The sequence below is a fragment of the Peromyscus californicus genome, unplaced genomic scaffold, assembly GCF_007827085.1.
Source record: "Peromyscus californicus insignis strain IS unplaced genomic scaffold, ASM782708v3 Scaffold_5__1_contigs__length_169319896, whole genome shotgun sequence".
Lineage (NCBI taxonomy): Eukaryota > Metazoa > Chordata > Mammalia > Rodentia > Cricetidae > Peromyscus > Peromyscus californicus.
In genome coordinates this window covers 28,173,440-28,201,004 of record NW_026294573.1, presented here as the reverse complement: position 1 = coordinate 28,201,004, position 27,565 = coordinate 28,173,440, and the positions used below count along the sequence as shown (strand labels likewise).

Below are 27,565 nucleotides of genomic sequence, written 5' to 3'. Positions count from 1 at the left end.
CCCCTTATCCCCCTTCTCTGTAAGAACTTGCCACTAGCTTCTGGAGACATTAGCACAGGGGAAATCAGAGCCAACAGAGAGGAAAAGACACAGAAGAGGCACACGCCCTACAAAGGTGCCCACCAGTCTTCTCTCTCCCCTATTTACTGGCTGCAACAGGAGGGACATGAGTCATTCCTGGCTGTGGTAACACCTGTTCCCTCCGGCCCTTGTAATTCAGGGAAAGACTTTAGTATGATATATAGATGGTATGTAAGGAAGGCCACTCTCCTGACTCCCATATAAAAGAGGGTTTCTGTCTCCCGAAAGAGGAGTAAAAAACCATATTCAGACAATTATAACTACTCTAATCTTCTCTGAGGAAGTAGTTGCCTAGAGTCTCCTGTGGTGTTATTGTGTTCCCCAAAATATTGTGCACCCTAATAAATTTATCTGGGGTCAGAGAACAGACAGCCACTAGATACAGAGGCTAGAAAATGGTGGCACTCACACCTTTAATCCTAGCATTCCAGAGACAGAAATCCCTCTGGATCTCTGTGAGTTCAAGGCCACATTGGAAACAGCCAGGCATGGTGACTCACGCCTTTAATCCCAGGGAGTGAGCCTTTAATCTCAGGGAGTGATGGTAGATAGCAGAAAGGTATATAAGGTGTGAGGACCAGGAACTAGAAGCATTTGGCTGGTTAAGCTTTTAGCTGGTTAAGCTTCAGGCTTTCGAGTAGCAGTTCAGCTGAGAGCCATTGGGATGAGGACACAGAAGCTTCCAGTCTGAGGAAACAAGACCAGCTGACAAGTTGGCCAGGTGAGGTTAGCTGTGGCTTGTTCTGTCTCTCTGACCATGTGGTTTCTGGGGATCTGAACTCAGGTCCTCACGCTTGTATGGCAGGCACGTTACTCACTGAGCCCTCTCTTCAGCTTCTAGAATGAACTGTTTGAGGAAACTGTTAACTCTTCCGTGTTCTGAGTATCGAGGTGGAGACTGCACACACCTCATTTGTGAGGCATGTCTAATAAATGGCACATGAGGAGGAGAAACCTCGGATGGGAAACCAAAAGCCACCGTCTCAGGGGTTGGTTGTGTGTGGGACTTTCCCTCCTGATGAACTAGATTCACCAAGAATAAAGTTCAGATTGGGCAAATCTCTGCATTATCGTTATAACTTGGCAAAAGGGTTTTATTGTTAAGTTTTAGAAGTCATGAACACTGGGCATGGTAGCTCATGTCAGCAATCTTGGAGTTCTGATGTCTGAAGCAAGAGTAAGAGGTCAAGACCAGCCTGGCCTACACAGGGAGACCTTGTCCCCAAACCAGAGACTAGAAACTCCATTTTGTGTGAATTTGGGGAGCTTCTCTAGAGAACTTAGTCATAAATAAAAGCATCTGGCTGGGTGGTGGTGGTGCACACCTTTAATCACAGCACTCAGGAGGCAGAGACAGGCGGATCTCTGTGAGTTCCAGGACAGGCACCAAAACTACACAGAGAAACCCTGTCTCAAAAAACCAAAAAAAAAGCATCTGGCCACACTGTCTTCTTGGGACTTTCGTTTTTTGTCTTTGAGACAAGCACAGTGTAGTGGTTTGACTGAGAAACGTCCCCCCAGGTTGAGGCATTTGGATGCTTGGCTCTCAGTTGTGGCACTGTTTAGGGAGGCTATACAATTGTGCAGCCTTGCTGGAGGAAGTCCATCACTAGGAGCAGGCTTTGAGTTCACAGCCTTGCCTCATTTCTGTATCACTTTCTGGTTTATGCTTATGGTTGGAGATATGATTTCTCAGCTTCTTGCTGACAGGCTGCCTGCTGCCATGCTTTCTATACCATTGTGGACTCTCGCTCTAGAACCATAAGCAAAGGGAAAAATAACTTTCTCATAGGCTGTTTTTGGTCATGTTTTATCCAATCAAGAGAAAAGTAGTAATACACAGGGTCCCACTCGAAAGCCCAGGATAGACTGAGAACTGAAATAATATTCCTGCCTCAGCCTCCCAGCTTCTGGGATTACTGGAGTGAGCCACCACACCTCACCAGTTTCCTTAAGACATCACTTAACCAGAACTTCCCATTGAGAGCAGTACCCAGAACCGTCATGAATCTTGAAGTTTCCATATGTGAAGTGGTACTGAAAATCCTTCAAAAACTCCCAAATGGCAATTCCTAAATATAGGGCAACCCAGAAGTCAAACACAGTTGTTTCACCTCTCTTGATAGCCATGTATGATGCCATTACCATATCTTCCATATTTATTACACAACTGACAAGAAAAACAACTTTTAGCACAAGAATGCCAATTTATCTCCCCGACCCACCCACCCATTTTTGGACACGTGAACACAAAATATCCCTGCAGACCAAAAAAAAAAAAAAAAAAATCCTTTTTAAACAAACAACCATCACCTTATCTCACACAGGGATACAAACCCTTCCTTAATAGCTTAGAAAGTACCTCGTATTGCTAGAAACAGACATCCAGTCCAAATTAATAAAATACATTTTAAAACATTACAACTCTAACCATAGAGAAACAAAAACCATACCATTAGTCAGATGAACAAACACATTTTCAGCCAGTAGACATAAAGAATATGAATATGTCAATAGCAAGGAAAAGAAAAATGGTTGGCCAATAAAGAGCTTTCCTTTAATTTTACAATAAAAAATTCTTGGAGTTGAAGCAATATTAATACAATGCCCTTAACCTCCGCTTTCTTAAAATGAAAGCTGAGCTGCCACCTTGCTAATGAGCAAGAGAATCTTATAGTATATCCACAGAGGGCCACTAGGGTAGAGAGGGTGAGCCTTGTTAAAAAAAACAAAAAACAAAAAACAAAAAACAGTGGATTACCTTTTCCATGTGAAGGAGTAGGCAGCTGAGCCAAGTGGGTAAGCTCTGCTATAGGATATAGGTTGGGCACCAGATTCTAAAATACAGACCATATAGGACATGCCTGCGTATAAATCATCACCTTTGGAAGCAGCATGTAGAATTTACAGTAAGAAGGAAAGTGGTTCGCCTGCCCAGAACGCTGGCTGCATCAAGCCAGCTGGTTCCCTTTATAAACAGCTCGGGATTCGACAACAACAGAATGTAATTGGTTCAACGTTCGGGTCTCCCCCACTCTTAGTGTCCCATGCTCCCTGGCCCAGAACTCTTGTTCTTCAGCGCTGCTGCAGTCTTCCACACTACGTGTCAGTGCCTAAACAGGCTGCGTCTAAAAAAACCAAACAGTCCAACACTACTTCTGGAGAATGCACACCTCCCGCTGATTGACACATGCATAACAATTCAGTTTCCAAGGGGGTAACTATTTGAATTGTTAACCCTAACTAAGTTTAAGCTATGCATTCAGATTTTTGCTGGTGATAGCATTGCTGCAGGTCTGATTCTGCAGGGATCACCTCTTAACTACTCCTCCCTTGGCAAGTTTTCCCCCAACAATCCTAATGCTTCCATATTTCTTTCCATTTGTCTACAACAACAGCATCACACCCTTAATGGTACTGTTTTCCTACAAAAGTTGGCCTCCTGGCTTTTCTTCCACCACCACGCAGATTGGTCCCAGCATACTAGGACAGACTGAGGTGTTTCAGACATTCTGTTCGAGGTCAAGTATAGAGCCCAACTGCAGACAAGTGGATCGGGGCTTCTGGGCACCCAGCTTGCTCCCTGTTCCATCATGCAGGAAGATGGCATGAGTTTCTTCTGTGCATTGTTAACCGGCGAGCCCGAGGCACTCAAGTGCGGGTATGGTGCCCGCTGGCCAGCCAGCCAGCCAGCCAGCCACCAAGTTCCCATCACAGGCTCCAGGCGAGTCCTCCTCCTAAAAAACTCTCTTTTTTTCCTCCTCTTGGGTCCACAGTGGCTGTGCTGAAGCGTATTTTCTGTGCTCTCCCTGAACAAGTGTGAATAAAAGTGGCAGTCAGCCACTCATCAACATGTCCTGATTTGTATTATCCAAGTGAGGTATTTGCAAAAAAAAGGGAAAATCTTAAGGAGCGAGCATCCGCCGTCTCTTCACGCCTCCTAGCTGTGCTTCAGCCACAGGACTTGCTTCTCCCCACTGTCCGCAGGGACTAAGGATGTCTGCACTCATCCTCATGTGCTACAGGACTTGGTGGACATTATAAAACTCTCTGGGAGACCAGCTCAGCCAATACTGGTGGCACTGCTGAGCAACAGCACATGGAAATGTAAACATTAATGTATTTACAAGCTTGTATAAAAGACTGAAGGAGAACAGTGCTTCATATTGCTGGCATTTTGAGAAGGCTAGTTTAACAGATTTGGACCTTGGACCAACCAATGAGTTCAAGCAAACACCCTTCACCATCTGATCCAGTGTTTCTCACCAACAGTTTCTAGAGACGACAGAATTGTTTTAGTATATTGTGCCTGTCTCTTCCCCAGCCCCTTCCTCAGCCTTGAGGAGTGAGGCTCTCCAGAGAGCCTCCTACCTTTCACTCCTTGCCCTTCCGGGACAGAGTAAAACGTGGGCTGGCAAACCATGGGTAGAACTAACTACCTAGACTATGTAACGTGGTCCTTTACAAAAAAAGTTATTATCTACACTAACTACAGAATACATCTCCCCTATGTTCTAACTGATGCTTGCTTTACATCAACTCCCTTTGTGGGACAAGAAAAGGAGTCCTGTCTTCCTATGAGGGAATCCAGAATCTACAGAAAAGGGGAAAAAAAAAAATCAACTTCTTCTACATAGTTTTAGGTGAAAAAGAGGACGGCAAAGCCCCCCCAGCACATTTCAGGCTGAAAGAAGAGCAAACAGAACTGTACTGTATTCAGCTGTGTGTACAGCCTTGATTCCCAGGGAAAACGAGGGTTTTACATGCTGGTACTTTTTTTAAGTGCAGCATCCTCAATGTGCCTTATACACTGGCAAAGCCTGGCCAATCAGGGAGCATCCTGATTCCAGCTTATTTTAAAAGGAAAAAAAAAAAAGTGACAGGACACAGACTATGACTATAAAATAGGTTAAAAAAAAAAAACCCAAATAGTTATTTTAAAGGGCATGGAAATACATGTGTTTCAGAATATTTAGGTTATGATATATTAAGAAATAGTTGATAAAAATCATAGTAAAATTTCATCTAGAAAACTACCTCGTTGGGGAGAAAGGGGAGGGGTTCTTAAAAACACTTATTGCCAAAGTTAACTTTCTATGAGAGAAGTCTAAAAATCATTTAGAGCTAACCAACCACATAGCAGCATAAAATGGGCACTTTCAAAAACCTGGAAAAATACTAAAAGTTTTTTTTTTTTTTTTTTTTTTTTTCAAATAGGGAGGAGAGCTTTTACTTTTTACCATGGCAGTGTTAGGTGTCCCTGTGACAGGCATCACACCTGCTCATGTCAGTCACCAAAGCCAGCCAAGTAAGAGAACTGCCTGTTCGAATCTGCAGCCAAATATAGTGCAATTGTCGGGCAGCCTGTTCTCCACAGCACAGGCCCGAAGAGATCAGTAAGATAAAGCAGTGGAAGTAATAAAATTCTGTAAAACTTTCAAAAATTAATGCTCCTTAAAGGCATTTACAGTGGTGAAGTCAGAAATCTCCATTAAAAAGTCTATGGACCCACCCAGTTAAAAAGTTGCGTGGAGCCGGGCGGTGGTGGCGCATGCCTTTAATCCCAGCACTCGGGAGGCAGAGCCAGGCGGATCTCTGTGAGTTCGAGGCCAGCCTGGTCTCCAAAGCGAGTTCCAGGAAAGGTGCAAAGCTACACAGAGAAACCCTGTCTCGAAAAACCAAAAAAAAAAAAAAAAAGTTGCGTGGAAATGAAACAGGTCGTTTGGTTTTTCTCTCCCACTTATGCATACACCCCAGTCAATGAACACAGGAAAAAGGAAATACTCCTCTTATAAGACTAGATGCGGTGAATACCACAGCTAGCAAAATATCCCATAGAAACCCTCCTTGGAAAGTAAGTCCTTTAGAAAGTAAAGGCTGATCAGCCTTTGCACATTGAGGTAAAAATTGTCCAGTGCATCAGAAAACATAATCGATGAGTTTCTATTTCTTTTTTTTTCCTTTTCTTTTTCTTTCTTTTTTTTTTTTTAAATGGCTCAGTTTTGATGATGCATCAGACAGGGCTGCAAAGTATAGATTCAGTGCAACTATCTATTCCAAACTGCTGGTAGGGACCACTTGAAATCAACGTGGCACTATCTAGAGGCAGTAGGCATCTGAAACATTTGAGGATGTGTAGGATGCCAAATTGGTTGAGTTCTTTTCCAAGACTCTCAGGCAAAATACATAGTGTGCTGAGTATCGTGGTGGATCTGCACAGCCTTAGCCAAGGCCTGAGGGTCCCGGCCGTTGCTCTGTCCTGACACATGACTGCCTTCCGCACTATAATGAGAACAAAACAAAAAAAACAGGTGTTAAGAGAAGACTACGTCCAACTTCAGTTTTTCAGATAGCACAAATAGTACTAGATTCAAGAATATCTTGAGCTCAAGCTGGGCTACTCAAACAATTTTTCCTTAGACATGCTTGTTCAACTGAAAAATATAGTACGACTTATTTAATGGATGGTTGCAATAATTAAATAATATTCACAAAGACCAGGTGTTTGATAGGACCTGCATAAGGACTTCTACTGTCCCTTCTGTCTGGCTAGTTCCTACTCATCCTTCAGGCTTCAATTACAAGTCATTTCCCTCTTCGAAATCTTCGCTGACTCTCAAGTTCAGGTCAGGGTCACCTAGAATATGTTTTCATAGACAGTTCTTCTTTCCTTTTTTAGTACTAGACACAACCAAAATGAAATTGTTAATTGGGACATTACTAGGTATTATTGGATATATTTTTTTTTCTTCACTGGAATGAAATCACCAAGAGAGGAGCATCCTTCTCCTCTTCCCCCTCCTCCCCCTCCTCCTTTTTCTTCTTCTGAGACAGGATCTTACTATGAAGGCTTCACTGGCCTCAAACTCAAGAGAGATCCACCTACCTATGAGGTGTGCACCTTCATGCCTGGCTTAACTTCGTTTTTACTTGCTAACAATGCTAGTTTCCTAAATTAATGAGTCTACAGACCTAGCAGAGTGCTCACAACTGTAAACACCCATCTTCAGGGTGGGATCATGTAACATAGGAGTCTGGCACACCATCTCTTTTTTAGTGCTGCAGAGTCAGTCTAGGGCTTTATGTATGCTAAGCACAACACTCACCACGGAGCTACACCTTGGCCTCTGACCTCTCTTTAAATGCTGATTACTATCCTAATCACCTTTGACTTCATCCTTTCCTCCCCCACTTACTTGATTCTATCCCAGGAAGAGCGTTTTACATCTAGCAAGGACAATCTTATTCTAACACAGTTTTCTGCCCCATGCCTGCTGTTCCCTTTTAACATGCTCCAGCCAAAGAAAACTTGCTACTGTCCAAAACTGTCACTCCCTTTCTCCTTTATGGCCACTGTCCTCTCTGCCTGGAAAATCCTCTTTCCTTTATAAAGCTAAGCCCTGCTCACCCAGCTGTAAAATCCTTGCCAGCCTTTCCTCTGATATCCCACTGCAGTTATCTATACTGAGTTAGACTAGCTGTCGGTTTTACATTTGCCTTTATTATCTCCATATTGAAACATAAAATCCCTGCAGGCAAGAAACATGGCTTACTAATCTTGTTATTTTCTAGTACCCAGCACAGTATTGGGCACACAGTAGCAAATAAATGTATTAAATGAATGAATGTATATTGGAGAATGCAAGGCACAAAGCCACAGCTGGGCCTTTTCTGTGATAGTGTATTTTTTAATCCCTTACAGAAATAGACTTGCAGTGGAATGTCTACTATTTAGCAACTGAATTGAGACTTGGGGAAGAGCCCAGAAACTACTACACTTGACAGATTGCCATTTGGGAAAGAAAATTAATGCAAAGAGCTTTTTTAGCCACCATTTATTGGCAGCTCAGTAATAGGTCAAAATGTCTGAGTCCCTTGAGATCCCTATCTGGGAATGAGGATAGTCACCCCTTCTGTTTCCTCATAAGCCCTGGCTCACTTCGGTCATTTCTGGATTGTACTGGAAGCAAAATGAACTAGGTGGGACTCCCTCATGCATGAACGAGAATTCACAGGTTCTGACTACTCTGACAGGAGTCAGGGTGCTGTACTGAGCACCTTTTGAGGCTGCCTGAGACCTCAGCAGAACTGAAATGTAGTTAGCTCTGCATGAAAACCACAAGCAGCTCCAATGAGACACTGCTAGAGACACAAGTTTAAACAAGCCTGAGCTCTTCTTGGACCGAAAGTCACACTGAAAGCTCTCAAAGCCTCATGCACTTCTAATTTGCCTTGCAGGTTAAATCTTTAAGAGTTTTCTATATAGCTTGTTTTTTAAAACATGCTTCCACAACAGGAAGAGATTTTTGTTGAGGAACTTGCCTGTCATGATCTTTATCCACCAAATGATACCTTGCCCGAAATGCTACCAGCCGGGCATAATATGCAGGGGCAGGAATGGAGACCGAGCGCGTGCACCTCACGTAGGTGTGACAGAGCTGGTAAGTCAGTAGCTGGAGTTCATCTGCAGTGAAGCAGTTGTCATCCCACAAGACCTGGTAATGTGAAGGACGGCTGGTTCCCTGGAGGGAGAGTTTTAGGATTAGTGTATTTCGTAGGACCTGGCTAGTTAGGAGAAAAGAACTGAAATCTAACTATTAAGCTCAACAGTATCTCTGCCTCACCCACCTACAAGATCTCTAGAGCAGGGCAGTTAACAAAGCTTAAGCACAGTGTTTAATGACAAGTCTCCTCAGGCTAGATGCCGAACTGGCAAATATCTCCCTATCAGGTCAAAGATCTGGAACAGCTTCCAAATTACCTGAATTCCTGCATGACTACAGAGGTAAAAGTCAAACTCAGATGGATGTGTGATGGTACTGTCCACCGTAGTGCCTGCTGGGACATTGCCACTTTTCCCCACCTGTTAAAAAGATATGTACAGTTAATCATCTGAGTAACATGCTTGTTTAAGGCCATTTTTTCCATTGATGCATTAATTAGTAATAAGTTAGAAAATTGCTCTTATGTGAAGTCTCAAAACTAGATTAATTCAAAATGTTAAGCCAGACCTCTCTTTAAATTTTTTGGTTTTTTGAGACAGAATTTCTCTGTGTAGCTTTGTGCCTTTCCTGGAACTCACTTTGGAGACCAGGCTGACCTCAAACTAACAGAGATCCGCCTGGCTCTGCCTCCCGAGTGCTGGGATTAAAGGCGTGCGCCACCACTGCCCCTAAAGCATTTTCTAAAGCACGTCTCCAGAGCCTCTTCTGGGGAATCTAAATAATGACTTTATCTATGGTTCTGTACAGCAATATTGCCACATATTTATAGATGACAGTCTGTATGCAGAGAAGGGGGAACAGCATTTAAGGAATGAGAATGTAGCTCAGTTGTAGAGTCCTTGCTTAGCGTGAACATGATTTCGACCCTGGGTTCAAGCCCCAGCACCGCAACAAAGAAAAACTCTGAGATAGATAAACATCCCCGGAAGCAATGACTTTCATTCCTCATTTGAGAGAAAAATAACCACACACGGCTTTCAGCAAAAGATAAGATGAAGATCTTTGAACTGGTTCACCATGTTCAGCAAAGCTCATACTCTCATGGGGTCAGTCACAGAAGTTCCCCTGCAGAGGTTTTCCGAAAGCTCCAGCTGAGATAAGGAATGAGAAGACAGCTCAGATCCAGGCCAGGCCTCAAGGCCACACACCTTGAACAGAGCCTCAACCTAATCACCTATCATATCTGGTGACAACCTTTTCTAAAATTCTAAGGTTCTCCAAAAACCAAAATCAAACTTCTAGAAAGGCAGAGGGGGACTCCAGAATGCACCGAACAGCAGCAGAATTAAATCTTGTTCCTCAGCCTGTGTCTTCTGTTGTTCAGGAGAATGTAATGAGAAAGTGTAATTAGCCCAGAGGTACACGGTCCCATGGGTTTGACTCCTTTCTTACTACTATTCCTTCCAGCTATGGAGCACATAACAATACATAAAACCTGGAGTATGGAGAATTCTTCCTTCAAATTCCGATTAAGCTTAGGTATCTAGCCAAACCAGAGAGTATCTCCTGCTTGTCTTAAGCTAAGGTTTCAGTTACTTGTGGTCAGCCAAGGTCCAGAGCACTCCTACAGCGCAATGGAGAGCCCTTGAAGACTTCTGAGCAGTGGGCCGTGTTTTAGAAGCCAGCCCGGTAGCAGGAAGGGGAGCAATGGCAAGGAACAGACTGCTGGGGTCCCGGCCCGACAGATATGCTCTGCCTGGGTAATGGAGACACATGAACTCGAGGTGAGAGGTGGGGCAGCACACAGGACACCATCCGACAGACTGGACATGGCGGGGACACCAAGGCAGGAAAGAATTTAAAAGTGGCTCTCAAGTTTCCAGTTTGGCTAGCATAAAGCACAGTGATGCCAGTAACAGAATCTAAGGAGAACCAGGGGAGGTTCTGGATGGGGATTAAACAGTAAGTGGGAAGTTTGGACGTGTTTTGCTTGACATGCCTATGGTAGACTGAATTACTGGTGCCAAATATTTCTGTGCCCCTCCCTGGGGGAAGATTATACAGTTCCACCCAGCTATCACAGGAGCGGCCATGTGAACTGCTTTGATGATAAAATGTGGCACTTCTGGGCAGAAGCCTTAAGGGCTAGCATACGGCTTGTCTTGTGTCTCTTCCCTCCCGCCACAGTGACTGGCAAGGTTCCAGATGGGCTCTGTCAGCCTAGGTTCCAAAGGGAGGACAGAAGGGTCACAGCTGCAGCAGGGCCACAGCGACGGTGTGATGTGAGCAAGAAATGAATCTTTGTCAGTCACAAGGAAGGGTTCTTGCTGTTATCACCACCACACAGCCTGCTCTGCGGAGATGGAGCCAAAGCGCAAAGCACCTGAGTCAACGTGTCTGGTAGATAACTCAAAGCACAAATCAGGAGTCTGAAAGAGCAATCTAGGGTAGAAATATGGATTCAGAGTTGATAAGCAAGTAAGCCTAGAAAAGTGGATGGAGCTGAAAACAGTATTGAAAACAGGAAGAGGGGCTGGAGAGATGGCTCAGAGGTTAAGAGCACTGACTGCTCTTCCAGAGGTCCTGAGTTCAATTCCCAGCAACCACATGGTGGCTCACAACCATCTGTAATGGAATCTGGTGCCCTCTTCTGGCCTGTAGTCATACATGCTGTATACATAATAAATAAATAAATCTTTAAAAAAATAAATAAAAAAGAAAACAGGAAGAAGGGGCAATGAGGGACTGGAGAGATGGCTCAGTAGTTAAGAGCACTTGCTGCTCTTTCAGAAGACCTGGGTTTGGTTCCCAGCACCCACACTCCTCACACCCATGTGTAACGCCAGTTCCCAGGAATCTGCCCCCCTCTCTAAAGACCTCTGTGAGCACCACGCATGAATGTGGTACACATACATACACGAAGCAAGACACTCATATACATAAAATTAGATAAATCTAATTTTCTTTCTTTCTTTATTTTTTTAAAGATTTATTTATTTATTATGTATACAGCATGTATGACTACAGGCTAGAAGAGGGCACCAGATCTCATTACAGATGGTTGTGAGCCACCATGTGGTTGCTGGGAATTGAACTCAGGACCTCTGGAAGAGCAGTCAGTGCTCTTAACCTCTGGGCCATCTCTCCAGCCCGAATCTAATTTTCTTAAGTAAAGATAATCTGACTGCAGAGGTGAGTACAAAACCTGGAAAGTCATATTGTCATAAGTGTGGCTAAGAGGTCAGTGTGGGAATCTGACCTGGCTGGAGATGAAGACACAGAGGCAAAATTTCAGTTCTCTCTTGAACTCCCTACTTCCTGAAAAATCAAAGTATGAAATTTGTTGTGATGGTACACTTGACAACAAGCCAAGTGATGATTCTTCTAAAAGGAAATTTACAAAAGAGAAAAAAAGATGAAATAGCAAGTGAGAGGGAGAAGCAGAGGTAACAGATGTTTATTGGGGGAACTGGAACTGAGGAAGAATTGAACGACCTTTGTAATAGGAGAAGGCAGCCATGGAATAAGAAAGATGAGGGTCTCTGAGCTGGCTCTGTGGCTGATGACCTGCACTCTATCTCTGACCTACAAACACCTACACACTAAATTAATTAATTAAATACAATTTAAATTTTGTAAAAGACTGAGAAAGACTTTAAAAAGAATCGTTATGAAGTGAGGCTCTAGAAAAGGCAGAAAGAGTGGAGTCAAAAGCACAGATGGGGAGATCAGCCTGAGATTTGAGGAAGGAGATAATAAAAGCACAAAAATCACACTTGAAAGGAGAGGGTCGGTAACTGGAAAAATCCATGCCTTCCAGGTCCCATCTTCCCAGAAAACAGAAGGTAGGATTCGGAAGGCAGCTGTGCTTGCCACTGTACTGGCAGAGCAGAAATAGTTTTTTGTCAGTGTTAAGACATCAAGGATAGGACTCAAAAAAAAAAAAAAAGATTCGAGACAAACACTTAAGGGGAATAGAGCAAAGAAAACAATCACAGCATTTAAGGTTTAAGGTTTGCTCTCACGTGTCTATAACACGGTTCACGAATACGTAAGTGATGTTCAGCCAGCAACTCCCATCAGCCTGAGAGAAGCAAAGCAAATGAGCAAGTAGATACATTCTGGAGTTGGAAGCAGGCAAGAGGGCATGTTCAGAGAACTGGAGAAGCTGTTCAGGGTATAAAGTAAACTAAAGAATCAGAACTGTCAATCCTGATGATTGAGAGCTATAGGAAAGAAAGATAATTCAGGGTCTGGAAACAGCTCCATGGTAAACTGCTCCCTACCATATTTGAGGTTCCATTCCCAGCACTGGGGTTAGGAGGTAAGTAATCCAGGTCCTAGATTTCCTCTCCACTCCACAGTAAACTGCAAAGACAGCACGTTTAAAGTGGAGCAGAGAGGAAGCCATGGCAATAAAAGAGGGGTGACAGACAAGAAAGCATTCAGATAATCTGTATCATCAAAATCTAAGAAATATTATTGAGTCAGAGTTTGAACAACTAAAGGACAAGGATTTAATATAAACCGACTAGTAGATCTGGGGACAGTGGGAAAAAGCTCGGGTTTTCCATGATACACAAAACAACTCATCTCATCCTTGGAAAAGAGACAGTTTTTGTCCTAGAAAACAACTGGAGGAGCCAGCAAGCTTACATGATTAAGCAACAGAAAAGATCTGGTCCTTCCTAGGCCTAGACAAAATGAAATAATGTCATGAAAAACACCCCAAAAGCAGTCATCCAATATAATGTTCTTGTAGTTTACCCAAAAGACTAAAATAAAGAAAGTAAGCTAAGCACTATTGTTAACTACAGATGTCATGTGACAGCTGCCTCCAGCTCCTGCCACCGTGACTTCCCATCATGATGGACTGCACCCTCAAAGTCTGAGCCAGAGTGACGTTTCCATCAGATGTTTACTTACAGTGATAAGAAAAGAAACTCGCCAGGCGGTGGTGGCACTCAGGAGGCAGAGGCAGGCGGATCTCTGGATTTGAGGCCAGCCTGGTCTACAGAGTGAGTTCCAGCACAGCCAGGGATATACATAGAAACCCTGTCTCAAAAAAACAAAACAAAACAAAAACAAAAAAGAAAAGTAACTAATATACAATTCCCCAAACCCTCTCTCCAAAATTCTAGAAACCAGCATTCTTGTCACAAGAGAAAAATTCAATCTCTTTTTGTTTTTCAAGACAGGGTTTCTCTGTGTAGCCCTGGTTGTCCTAGAACTTATTCTGAAGACCAGGCTGGCCTCAAACTCAGAGATCCACCTGCCTCTGCCTCCCAAGTGCTGGGAATAAAGGAGTGTGGCACCACCATCCAGCAAGAAACATTCATTCTTTTTTTTTTTTTTTTTTTTTTTTTTTTGGTTTTTCGAGACAGGGTTTCTCTGTGTAGCTTTGTGCCTTTCCTGGGACTCACTTGGTAGCCCAGGCTGGCCTCGAACTCACAGAGATCCACCTGCCTCTGCCTCCCAAGTGCTGGGATTAAAGGCGTGCGCCACCACCGCCTGGCAAAACATTCATTCTTAAAACTCCTGTTATCCAGAACTTGTCACCTAAGTTCGACTGCAGTTAATATAGTTATTAAATTATCATTAGACATGGCCAGTTCTAGAGGAATACCGTACACATCTAGTCAGAACCACACTTGCTGCCACACAGTCAGATGAGGAAGTTTACAGCATGACTTCTTACCCTTTCTGTTTTATCTGCACAGAAGAGTCGAGTGTGATGTCTCTTTTGCACCACAATGTAGGTTATTCCAGGCCGATAGTCTTCCTCCAAGCTTATACATGCCTTTCGAATTGCTAATAGCTCCGGCCAAGCTACCTAGGAGACAGAAGGGGGATTTTGTTTCACGGAGGTCTCAGCTCTCAAGTAGCAGACTGGAGGGTGCTCTGTCAGAGTGCTGGGAGGATGGCGCTGGGCTGATGGGAGCACCTGTTTCATCTGTCCCTCGGACACCCCTCCACGGTAGTAGATAATACGAGTGGGCTTGAAGCGTGTGGACTTGTAGAACTGAATCAGTAGCTCCCGAGTCATGCTTGTCAGATCCTGCACAACCTCCTGACTGTAGAGGAGCTCCTGAGCAATCTCCTGCCGAGACGTCTGCACCCGAACTGTGGCACAATACCGGCTGGGGTGGCCGTCCATGCTGCCCACCACAGCTGCGATAGAAGGCTTCTTTCCATCCCCAGCAGGCGGATGAGTGACATCTGCTCCCAGGAAAATGACAGGCTGCTGGAACACTGAAGGCCTGTCCAGATTTAAGAAGACAGTGTCATATGGGTGCAAATCTTTTGAGTCTAGAAAAACATATCACCAAGATAACTGTAATCTTAGACAAGAGGACCTATGCCCATTAGGAAAGAACATTAGCCTTCCAAACCCAAATCTCTTTAAGTTGTGAAATTTAAAGAAAAGAGAATCAAGTCCATTTTTCTGTTTTATTTTTATACATAATATTTATCACTTATATCACATATTTACTTATTTTTATTTGCACACACAGACCTATATAATCCCTACAAGAGAAGGAATTTTGTTACATCTTGGTCATTACTAGTACCTAGAACATAGAACATTCCTTAGCTCATACTTGGCAGTTGGTAAATATTTGTTGAAAATACAAATTCATTCAGTGTCATTGATTCCTCTATCTAAGGAATCAAAGAAAAGTATGAATAGTTTTCTGATAAAAGCTAGTCAAAAAAATCCAGGTGTGGTGCTGTCTATAACTCAGAACTCATGTCAGGAGGTGGGAGCAGGAGGATAAGGAGTTGAAGATCACCTTTGGCCCTGTAAAGAGTTCAGTTCAAGACCAGTTTAGTATACATGAAACCCAATCTCAAAAGGACATAATCCATACATGATGACACATACCTACAGTTCCTAATACTTAGGCAGGCAGATTTTTGAGTTCTAGGCCAGTCTGGTCTATATAAAAAGACCTTGTCTCAACAAATAAATGAATTTTTAAAAACACATAAGAGAATAAAGAATGTACAAGGCCAGAATCCGAGCCTAAGAAGGTATATCAGGGGCTGGAGAGATGGCATGGTCAGGGTTAAGATGGTAGATAGCTCTTCCAGAGCATCTGAGTTCAGTTTCTAGCATCCACACTGGGCAGCTCACAGCACTACAACTCCAGCCCCAAGGGATCTGACATCTCTAGCCTCTGTGAGCACTTGTACTGGTACCTTCATGTGCACATGATAACACCTCTGCACACATGCGTACATAATTTAAAAATATATAAGAAAAAAGAAGTTGATACCAAATAATAGGTCCTAAGCCCCTAGGTCATCATATTATCTCAAATATTTGGAGTAAAACTCAATGGTTCCAGACTTTAGGTTAACTTCACCTGTGAACTACATGCCTCATTACCAATGTTTCAGGAAGAATTTAGTTATCTAGAACTTACACTCACAGACAAAGAGATGAGAACTGTGTGGAAGGCATTCAGCTTTACCTTCTGCCCAATACATCAATGGCCAAGGCTACAAGGGCTACAGCCCTTGGTATAACTTTTCAAATCACTTTCACATCTAAGATTTCATATAAAAATGTTATCATGGAACTGAGGACCAGATAGCTTAAAAATCCACATGGGCAGAAATACCCAAATCTTTCAATCCTCATCAGTACTCTGTTGACAATAGCACTATCTTGCCTTAGTGTTTGGTTACTCCAGAACCAATCCAACAAGTTCAATTTTTTAAAAAAGCCTATCACTTGGAGTGGAGAACACTCAGTCTCATTAGGAATCCCTGAGGCCTGGGGATGTGGCTCAATGGTAGAGGGCTGATGTAGCTTGTTTGATATCCCACAGCAACAGCACAACAAAATGTTCCTCAAAAGTCTCTATTTAGAAGAGCTGGGGGAGGGAGGAAAGAAGGAAGGACAAAATAGAGCATGCTACACCAGTGATTCCATTTATAGGCAGGCCAATAGGTAAAAGCAATCTATACTGGCAGGTCAGAAGAGCTGTTTCTTGTGGGTTATCTGTCTGAGGATAATCCGGGTTTCACATAAGAGGCAAGAGCTGTGCCAGTAAGCTACAGTCCTGGCCCTGGGAGTCATCCATTTGGAGTGGGAAGAGAAAGCCTGATAGAGTCTGGAAACACTCTAAGTCTTCGTGGTGGTGGCTACGTGGGTTACACAACACTACCTAAGAAACAGTCGCTCACTGAGATGCGTATTTGAGATGTGTGGTTTGTTGGTTTGCCCTGGTGGGAACGGAACCCAGGGTCTTGCATCCACTAGGCAAGTGCTCTACCACTCAGCTACATCTCAGACCTTGGTTTTGTTTTGTTTGAGATAGGGTCTCACTGTATAACTTTTGTCCTGGAGCTCACTATGTAGATCAGGCTGGCCTGGAACTCATAGACATTGGCCTCCTTCAGACTCCTGAGTGCTGGGATTAAAGTTTGTACCATCACACCCAGCTAAATCCTTGGTTTATCTTTTTCTTTTTTTTGAAACAAGGTCTTGCTATGTAGCCTAGACTGGCACGGAATCCACAATACTCCTGCTTTATTTTCCCCCAGTAATGGTGTGTACCACCACATCTGGCTGGAAGGGTGTCCTTTATCATAAATCACATAATTTAGATTTTTAAATAAAAGTGGGAAAAACAAGTCATGACCTTACCTTTGATGAGGTACAAGTACATTGTTAATTCCTCCAAGCTTTGCGTTTATCTTCAGGCAAAGGTTGGAAAGGGTTTGGGGTGAGGTCTTCACAACATTTTTGACCTGGACACACTGTGTAGCCATACCTAAAAGGGTATCTCCAACACGCTTCACCTCCGCTATAAAATAAGTCAATAAATCAGTTTGCTCTAAAATGCTTAGTCACCTAATGTGAGTAAAGGAAAAAGTACTGAACATTAACATTCACAGACTACACAGTGCTAGGCGCAGGTCAAAGGTGCAGCTCCCTTTCCTGCCTTGCTGCAGCTCTGGAAACCAGCCCACTTCCTTATTCTTTGGGTGCTGCCTGCTGCCACTTGCTTAGTCCCTTAAGAGTTCCTCTTCCTCAGAAATGGCCTGGTAAGGAACTAATCCCCTGGTTCCTCCCTCCTCAGAGCACACACCAGCCCTTTGAATTTGACCTTTCTCTTTGTCTAAACTACACAAGAGGTAGACAAAAGCAGCAACGAGAAGAAGGTCGGGGATGTTGGTCTTCACTCGAGGGTGACCAGAGAAGCCCGTGTCACTCTTCCACACAGACACAAATGCAGCACATCCTCTTCTGGAAGAAGCAGCCCTCACCCCACTGCTCTGTATTCTCCCCACTCTGATGATATTCTTAAGTGCTTTTCCCCAGAACAGTCTACAACTTCCAGTTCCCTGGACTATGGAAGCCCTACCCAGCATTTCTGCCCCATGTCTAGTCACCTCCTCCCCGCAGGCTGGGTAAGGCCTTATGGCTGGTTATATCCACAAACATGGTGGCAGAAACCTTGTAAACAGTGTCTGCTCTACCAAGTTGGGTCTTGGAATGAGAAGGATGTGGTTATATGGAGCAGAGGCCACTGTCTATCATGGATAGACACAAAAAAGGAACCGGTAATAAATCTTGGCCGGGATGTGGCTCAGCTGATAGAGTACTTCCTACCATGTATGAAGCCCTGGGTCCGACCTCCTGTACCATACAATCAGGTGCAGAGATTCATTCCTAGAATCTGAGCAGTGGGAGGTAGAGGTGGGATTCAAGGTTCAAGGTCATTCTCTACCACAGAATGACTTCAAGACTACCCTGACCTACATAAGATCTTGTCTCAACAAGAGAGAGGAGGGGAGGGGTAGAGGAAAGAAAAGAAGTAAGTGTTGCCATGTTGTATCTCCCCAAGTAAAGCACTCTAGCACTAAGCTGTCCCCTCTACACACACGGGCTGTCTCTGTGTCTTAGACCACTGAGAACGGAGTTGGAACTGTGGCATCACCTAGCTTATCCTGTCAAACCTGGGACTTGAAATCATCCCTCATTCAACATTAAAACAGTTCATACCATATACTGGTGTCTTTCCAGGCAAGATAACCACTATCAGCTGCAGGCCCACATATGTCATTTTCAGATGTTTAAACATGGGCTCCACACTGTCTGCACCTTGTGCGTACTTGCAGAAACATGGCTGACCCTGGATGGGCATTCCTGCATCCTTGGAGATTTTACGAAGCTGGTCAGTGAAACTCCTGTTAAGATAGAACCAGTGGCACAGCGCTTTCATTTTCACATGTAAACAAACAAACCAAAACTTTCAGCAGTTGCCAAAAATAGATTGGCAGTTGTACCACTGCAATTATAACAGAACAATCTGTATTAGCACACTACGAAATCATCAGTTTGAATTTTAATTACTATTTTTTGTGGTATCAGAAATTAAACCCAGAGCTTTAAATATGGCAAGCAAACATTCTACCACTGAGCTATATCTCCAAACCCCATTTTTTTAATTTCTAAAAAATTACGGTTCAGCTGAGACTTAGGGACTAGAATAGCATTTATAATCAAAAGATTGTTAAAAAAATAATCAAATAAGTAATTCAGAAACGAAAAAAGGATCACAATTTTAGGTAACACTTATTTTGGTAAGGCTGGTAAAATAGGAGGTGAGCTCGTGTTCAACTGAGAACATGTGAATGTAAGTTTAGAATTAGAAAAAAACTTGTAATAGGTTTGGTTCAATAAATCAACATTAATTTTTTTCATTTTGAAGTTTTAAATTTTGAATTTAAGAAATTACCTGAAATTTGCTGTGCAGACCAGGTTGGCCTCAAACTCAGAGTTCCACCCGCCTCTGCCTCCCCAGTGTTGGGATTAAAGGTGAGTGTTGCCACACCTAGCCTCAACATGACTTATTTTGTATATTTGCTAACATCTTGTGGGATTCCTTTTTTTCACCCCAGTTCTACTTCTTGATTTTCTTTACCCTTCTCATGGATTTCCTTACACAGAAGGAAGGAGGTGATACGATTGATACTCTTAAGACACTTTTCCTGCCTGAAGAACTGTCCAAATAGCATGGCTTCAGCCTCGTCACTCACAAATTTCTACTCTGGCTATGCGGAAGCTGAGTTAGTCTCAAAGATTCTGAGTTTATAACATAGCACAGGGTCTCTTCTGGAGAGCCAGACGACATCACTATGGGCTGATATCAGGGGTCAGTGCCAGCGTACCCAGCACAGTCACATAACGACGGCATTTTGGATCTAGAAGGGGTGTTACTGAGCTGAAAATGGGATACTCACTTTAGTAAATCTTCCCTACATTGTTTCTGAGGCGCAAAACAAGCCACTGCCCAAACTTTAATCTCAATGCCAGCATAAAACTGCTTTCCTCGCATGTCCCAGACACCCTGGTTGGGTGTGGCTACTGTTTTATTCTTTGAAAAAACAAAAAAGAAACAAAAGAGAAAAGGTATTACAATCTAAGACCATTTTGATGTTGAAGAGGGGACAAACAAAACTTTATTTGGTAGGGTCAGAAGACAGAAGGTAATAAGGAGCACAGAGGCAGGTAAGTTCAAAGGTGTCTTTTTATGGGAATGGTGTGGAAGCAGCTTACCCGGCCTCCGTACTGCAGCATAGGAGCAGGAAGCACCCTGCCTGTGAGCTCCGTCATCTCACTGTGGACAATGATCCCAAACTCCTGCAGGTGTGGGTCAGGCCCACCCACCATGCTGTTGCTCTTTACCTGAGGAATGGAAAAGCTGCACATGAAACCAGACGGGAACTACGCCCCTCAGGATTGCTTACTCTTTGATTTTTTCATCTCACAGCGGGCTGATCTGAAGATCGCAATTTACTGACCAGTCTACTGATCTCCTCCTGTCTGTCAGGAGCAGATCTTGCTGTGGCTTTAATCATTGTGGATGTCTGATTGTCTGTGAGCTTCTTTATACATCTCTGTCCTGCCACTATATTACAGACCTGCAAAGAGACAAAGAGAAGCCAGGTTTTGTAGAAATGGGCTTATACATGAAGTCTTTGTCCATTTCCAGGGGAAAAAAAATAGTTATAAAATTCTATGCACAAAATACTTCAAAAAGACTAAATTCTATCACTAGTTTAGAACATCTTTTGTTTGTTTGTCTGTTTGTTTGTTTTTTAAGACAGGGTTTCTCTGTATAGCCCTGGCTGTCCTGGAACTCGTATATAGACCTGGCTAGCCTTGAACTCACAGAGATCCACTTGCCTCTGCCTCCCCAGTACTGGGATTAAAGGCATGAACACTTTTTTTTTTTTAAAGAAAAATTAATTCAAGAGATTGGCAAAAGAAAATTTCATTTGGCTTACCTCAAGTGGCAAGTATGTATGCTTTTGTTCTTGTCCCACTTGAAGGCAGGGAAGATGGGGGTACTTCAGCTGCAGACTATACTTTTGCTTAAAATACTGAGCTACTGTACATTCCATAGCTTGACCATTTTCTAGCTGCAAAGGAAAGCTAGAGGAAAGAAAGTGTATTTAGAACTTTTACTATTTTTTGAACAAGTAAACAAAACCCACTAACATTTTCTAAGTTGATTACGCACGTAAGAAACAAAGGTCAAGGGCTGATGATGCGGCTCAGTGGGTAGAAAGCTTGTTTAACATACTAAACAGTTTTTGATCCCTAGTGTTTGGTCCCCAGCACTACATAAACCACAAAAATAGGCATGGTGATACAGGCCTGTAATTCCAGAGTTTAGGAGGAGGAGGCAGGAGAATCAGGAGTTCAAGGTCACCCTCACCTATATAGTAAGTTTGAGGCCAGCCTGGACTACATACAGACTCTCAAAGGGGGTTGGGGGAGGCAGCAAGATGGCTCACTAGGTGAAGGTGCTTGCTACCAAGCCTGACAACCAAGTCCAGTCCCTGGGACCCATGTGATGGAAGGACAGAGGCAACTCCAGTAAGCTGTCCTCTGACTTCCACATGAGGAGAGAGAGAGAGAGAGAAAGAGAGAGAGAGAGAGAGAGAGAGAGAGAACATGCACACATACACACACACATACACACACACATACACACACACACACACACACACACACACACACACACACACAAATTAACTGTGAAAAAATAAACAAGGGCCAGGGGCTAGGGGTACAGCACAGTGATAAAGCCTTTCATTCAATCCCCAGCACTACCACCAAAGAATAAAAAAATTAAAAAATGGAAAAAAAAAAGAAAAAGTCTGATTACTTTCAGTTAAGTCATTTTAGTATTGTACCAGAACAATTCCATTGAAATTTCAATGTTTGTTGAAGCTGAGCAAAAAAAATATAAAATTAATTTTTTTTTCCACAAAAGACCTAGGTGTGGTGGCTCACACCTGAAACCCTAGTACTCAAGAGAGTGAGGCAGAAAAACCACTTCAAGTTTGAGGCCAGACTGGATGTATTTATGTCCACTGTGTGCATGGCTCAGAGTTTAGTAAAAGGCCATTGATCCCTTGGAACTGGAGTAATGGACAGCTGTGAACGCGTGTGGGTGCTTGGAACTGTATCCAGATCTTCTGCAAAAATAACAAGTTCTGCCGGGCGGTGGTGGCGCACGCCTTTAATCTCAGCACTCGGGAGGCAGAGCCAGGCGGATCTCTGTGAGTTCGAGGCCAGCCTGGGCTACCAAGTGAGTTCCAGGAAAAGGCGCAAAGCTACACAGAGAAACCCTGTCTCGAAAAACCAAAAAAAAAAAAAAAATAATAACAAGTTCTAACCACTGGGCCTTCTCTACAGGCCATCTTGCTGGCTACTGAGATGAGTAACTTCAAATAAGCACTTGGAGTCACCCACATACTTTTATTTGCTTAAGAGAAACTTTTTCTAAATGAACAGAGTATAGTTATTGGAGCCACACTTTTAGGTCTTCAAGTTGTCAGATTCCTAAGCCAGGGCAAATTCTGTAGTTTGGAGGTGACAAGACTAAATACACAGATTGGGGAGATGGGTTAGGAGGTAAAAAACCTTACTTTGCGGGGCTGGAGAGATGGCTCAGAGGTTAAGAGCACTGGCTGCGGCCAGGCGGTGGTGGCGCACGCCTTTACTCCCAGCACTCAGGAGGCAGAGCCAGGAGGATCTCTGTGAGTTCGAAGCCAGCCTGGTCTACTAAGTGAGTTCCAGGAAAGGCACAAAGCTACACAGAGAAACCCTGTCTTGAAAAAAAAAAAAAAAAAAAAAGAGCACTGGCTGCTCTTCTGGAGGACCCAGGTTCAATTCGCAGCACCCACATGGCAGCTCATAACTGTCTGTAACTCTAGTTCACTCTAGTTCCAGGGGATCTGACACCTTCACACCAATGCACATAAAATAAATAAAAAAAAAAAAAAACACCTCACTTTGCAAGCCAAATATCCTGAGTTCAACCCCAGGATTGTGCAATAGAAAGAGAAAACCAACTCCTAAAAGTTTTCCTCTAACCGCCACACATATACTACAGCATACTGATGTGCACATGAGGCAGGTGCGTGCATGCACAGGCATACACATGTGTGCGCACACAGAGAACACCATGGATACAAAGTTATAACAAGAAAAGAACTCCTAAGTAACCAAAATAATGTAATGTATACACACACACACACACACACACACACACACACACACACACACACACACATATTTAATATTACTTACGAGAGCCAAAAGCCAATTTTTTTTCATGTCAGACACAAGTTTAATGACCCTGATTACAAGATTGAATCTGCCATATATAGTAATTTTATAGGCACTTCCAAACATTGTCACTTAGGCACAGTTCTCAACAGACTACAAGTTGTGTGGTTGGTTTAAAGCAAGATTGAGTAAGTGGAAAGGAACAGGCTACTGGAGGCAGGAGTACACGACTAGCTGGGAGTAACATCAAGCTATAAAGAAAGGGAGAGACAACTACACAAATATGCAAAGCAGGATTTGTCTTCCCACAGAAGTCTGTATGATGGCTAGACCCCAGCAGAGTTGTCAAGTACTGAGAATTATAATACTATAATAATTGATGCTAATTATGACAATCATATTCTTTTCAAAATTCTTGTTTTGTTTGTATATACATATACGTAGTATATGTATGCATTTGTATTTGTGTGTGTGTGTGTGTGTGTGTGTGTGTGTGTGTGTGTGTGTGTGTGTGTGTACATGGGTCCAGCAGTCAACATCTTCTTCTATCACTCTCAACTTACTTTTTTGAGACAGAGTCTCTTACTGAACCTACAGTGCACCACCTACTGACTAGGCTGGCTGACCAGCAAGTTCTGGGGATCTTCCCATCTCTCCCCACAGGCACCAGGACAACAGACGTTCATCACCACCTAGCTTTTACATAGGCAATGGAGATCCAAACTCAGGAGTTCATACCTATACAGCAGGGACTGTATGGATTGACCATCTCCCCAGTGCAACTTGATCTACGTGTAGCATACTCGGTTCAAAAGGTAAACTGAACAACTATTCAACAAATATCTAAAATATTTTTTAAAGCTTTTGTGGTAAGTGAAGATTCTCGTGATCCCGAAACCACACTACTGTCTTTGCCAGTGACGTTCAGTGTCAAATTTCTACTGTATTTTATTGTTAACTTGGGTTTTTGTTGTCTTTTCTTTCATTTTGTGATTTTTCAGTTTTTGAGACGGGGTCTCTTGGGGTAGCTCAGGCTGGCCTCAAACTCACAGCAAGTCTCCTGCTTCAGTCTCCCAAGCACTGAGATTACAGGGATAAACACCATCATTCATGGCTACCGTATTATTTTAGATGTGATCAACATACGTTTGATGACTGGCTGGTCGTCTTGTCACATTACAAACTCGGTATTTTCGTTTCATCTGTCCACAGTGAGTCACCTCAACTTTGAGACCTGAAGAGGAATTTAAAAAAAAAAAAAAAAAAAGGCTAGATTATCAGCCAGGCGGTGGTGGCACACGCCTTTACTCCCAGCACTCAGGAGGCAGAGCCAAGCGGATCTCTGTGAGTTCGAGGCCAGCCTGGGCTACCAAGTGAGTTCCAGGAAAGGCGCAAAGCTACACAGAGAAACCCTGTCTTGAAAAACCAAAAAAAAAAAAGTGTTCTCTTTCTCACCACATTATTTTTTTTAAGATTTACTTATTAAGTATACAATGCTCTGTCTGCATTGCATGTGTGCCTGCACACCAGAAGACGGCACCAGATCTCATTATAGATGGTTGGGAGCCACCATGTGGTTGCTGGGAATTGAACTCAGGACCTCTGGGAGAGCAGCCGGTGCCCTTAACCGCTGAATCTCTCCAGTCTCATCTTTATAATCTCTTTAATCTCAGCACTCAAAAGGCAGAGGCAGGCAGATCTCTGTGAATTAGAGGCCAGCCTGGTCTACACAGCAAGTTCCAGGACAGCCAGGGCTGCAAAGTGAAACTCTGTTTCAAAAAACCGAGCAAAAAGTCAAGGAGCACATTACTTTGGAAAGAATTCTCATGCTCTCCTTACCTACTACAGATAACAAAGATTTCTCCACATACACACAAAAGGTCAATAACTTAATACAGGACAATATGGAGACAATTTCATCATAAAAAGGCAAAAAGATTCGTGATACTCAACCAATTTTTGTTTTTGGGACAGAGTCTCTCTACATAGTTCAGATTAGCCTTGCAGTTGTGATCTTCCTGCCACAGCCTCCTGACTGCTGAGATTACAGGCATGCTGTACCATGCCTGACTACATAACTGACTTCATTATTTCAGTCAATAAGTTTTTGTAAGTATCAATGTTCTGCTGTTTCTTTTCAAGTCTAAGTATATACTGAGACTCTGTAGATAACATGGCTAAAGAACTTATCCAAAGCCCCACTGCTAGGCTATCAGGCTAGGAAGGGACCCAGGTCTGTCTGACTCAAGCCCAGATCATCTGCACTGTATTGCACTCACTCCAAGATGACACTAACACAAATACCTACCTCTAATTTCTTTGGTAAACTTCACACGCTGGGAGTCTGTTAGAGGTTTCGTTTGTTCATTGATGTTCTGAATATCTAAAACCTCACACATGAACTCAATGATAGGCTGGGCCCGGTAGAAAGCAGTTGCAGATACTAACAAACAGAGAAAGGATACTTAGCATCAAGGAAAAGAAAAGGGTCCAAACCAATCAAACGGAAACCAGAGTTAACAGACAGAGTTCCAACCCACCATCAATATTGAGCATCATATTCCACATGGCAGGTCTCACAGACTGGTGAAAGCCGAACCAGACCTCTCTGCCGCCTCCCAGAGGGTGGTAATAACCTTCAGGAGGTGAGAAGAAAGAACGGCCCACAGGAGTGTACCTGAAGAGACAAGGGTTGGAATACTTCATGCAAAACAGTTTGAGGTCAGTGTGTGAACTGAAATCAAGTTTGAACTGTGACTTATGTCAGACCTTCACATGGCTAAATACAATCTGTGAAAAATCCTGACATTCGTGGGAAGGGATTCAAAGTAAGGTGCTAACCTCATAGAGGGGAGATGCCTTGTAATAACGTCAAGTGCTTGTACTGAGTCATCCGGGACTTCATTCAGGTGCCCAGCTAAAGCTTCCAAAAGCAACTGAAGGCTCACAACTGACACCCACTGCACAGACACTTTGAAAGTTTGGTCTTTGCTCTCACCCGGAAGGGTCACCTCCATGTCAACCTAGGGAAAAATACATCCATACAATCAGGTTCATAAGGTTGTGGGAAAGACCCTAGGAATACTCAATATGGCATATGCATAATGGATATTTATCTTAACACTTTTTGTAATTGTAGACCATTGGAAACAATGTAATTGTCCGTAAGTAAAGGAATAATTTAATAGAAAATATTATACATTAAAAATAAGGGGTCGGGCTGGAGAGATGGCTCAGAGGTTAAGAGCACTGCTTGCTCTTCCAAAGGTCCTGAGTTCAATTCCCAGCAACCACATGGTGGCTCACAACCATCTGTAATGAGATCTGGTGCCCTCTTCTGGCCTGTGGGGATATGTGCAGACAGAACACTGTATACATAATAAATAAATAAATCTTAAAAAAATAATAATAATAAGGGGTCAGAGGGATAGAATTGTAGGTAAGTGCTGTTACCGCCAAGCCTGATGACCTGAGTTTGACTCTGGGGCCTCATATGGTGGAAGTAGAGAACCAACTCCCACAAGTTGTCTAACCTCAACATAAACACCACAGCAGGTATGGACTCACCATACACACATGCTCACCACAGCAGGCACAGACTCACCATACATACATGCTCAAATATGCACAAATAGATAAATAAATGAAAACTTAAAAATAAAATAAGGAAGATACTACAATGTGGACGAACCTTGCAAATATTATGCTAAGTGAAATAAACTTGACATGGAAGGACAAACATTGATGATTCTGCTTAAATGAGGTACTCAGAATAGTCAAATTCATAGAAACAAAAGGTAGAATAGTGGTTACCAGAGCAAGTGGCAGTGAGTACATGGAACTATTGCTTAGTGGGTAGTGAGTTTCTATTCTAGATAACAGAAAGATTCTAGAATAGATGGTAGTACAAATGCACAACAATGTGAATGCTCTTAAAAATGGAGTCGTGGGGGGGAGGGCCCGCATGCCTTTAGTCCCAGCACTGGGGAGGCAGAGGCAGGTGGATCTCTGAGTTCAAGGCTAGCCTGGACTACAGAGAGGGTTCCAGGAAAGGCGTAAAACTACACAGAGAAACCGTGTCTCGAAATACCAAAAGAAAAAATCCCAGCACTCAGGAGACTGATGCAGGAGGAAGGAGGACCATGAATTCAAGGCAAGATTGAGCCATATCTCAAAAAAAATTTTGTCTTGAGTTAGAAAAAATAGTAAGGTGTATATTAATTGTACATAAATGGAAACAATACTTAGACATACTGTTTAATGAAAAAAGAAATCACAAAATGATATGCAAAAATAAGCATTTACAAAATATCTATGTAGAAAGATAACACACATGAAATATCTAAAGTGACATAACAAAGTGGGACCTTAACAAGGGAAATTGAAAGGTATAAACACACAGGAAAGTCAAGAAGCCACAGTTTTTGTGGACTGT

General features: G+C 43.0%; 1 protein-coding gene across 3 annotated transcripts in view; it reads right to left on the bottom strand.

Annotated features, from left to right (window-relative positions):
- Window positions 1–1,142: 1,142 nt before the first annotated feature.
- Ago4 (argonaute RISC component 4) overlaps window positions 1,143–27,565 on the bottom strand; it is a 41,932-nt gene continuing 15,509 nt past the window's right edge. For 2 of the 3 annotated variants that reach the window (XM_052716531.1, XM_052716532.1), the window contains exons 4-18: window positions 25,972–26,153; window positions 25,671–25,807; window positions 25,439–25,573; window positions 24,277–24,364; window positions 20,835–20,982; window positions 20,349–20,468; window positions 20,104–20,232; window positions 19,788–19,921; window positions 18,547–18,731; window positions 17,185–17,344; window positions 14,470–14,785; window positions 14,224–14,358; window positions 8,843–8,944; window positions 8,404–8,603; window positions 1,143–6,363 (exon numbers count right to left, since the gene is read on the bottom strand). In XM_052716531.1, coding sequence (XP_052572491.1) covers window positions 6,255–6,363; window positions 8,404–8,603; window positions 8,843–8,944; window positions 14,224–14,358; window positions 14,470–14,785; window positions 17,185–17,344; window positions 18,547–18,731; window positions 19,788–19,921; window positions 20,104–20,232; window positions 20,349–20,468; window positions 20,835–20,982; window positions 24,277–24,364; window positions 25,439–25,573; window positions 25,671–25,807; window positions 25,972–26,153 — 2,280 coding nt within the window. In that variant the 3' untranslated portion in view covers window positions 1,143–6,254. The remainder of the gene's footprint in view (window positions 6,364–8,403; window positions 8,604–8,842; window positions 8,945–14,223; window positions 14,359–14,469; window positions 14,786–17,184; window positions 17,345–18,546; window positions 18,732–19,787; window positions 19,922–20,103; window positions 20,233–20,348; window positions 20,469–20,834; window positions 20,983–24,276; window positions 24,365–25,438; window positions 25,574–25,670; window positions 25,808–25,971; window positions 26,154–27,565) is intronic. The other variant, XM_052716533.1, reaches the window with a different exon arrangement.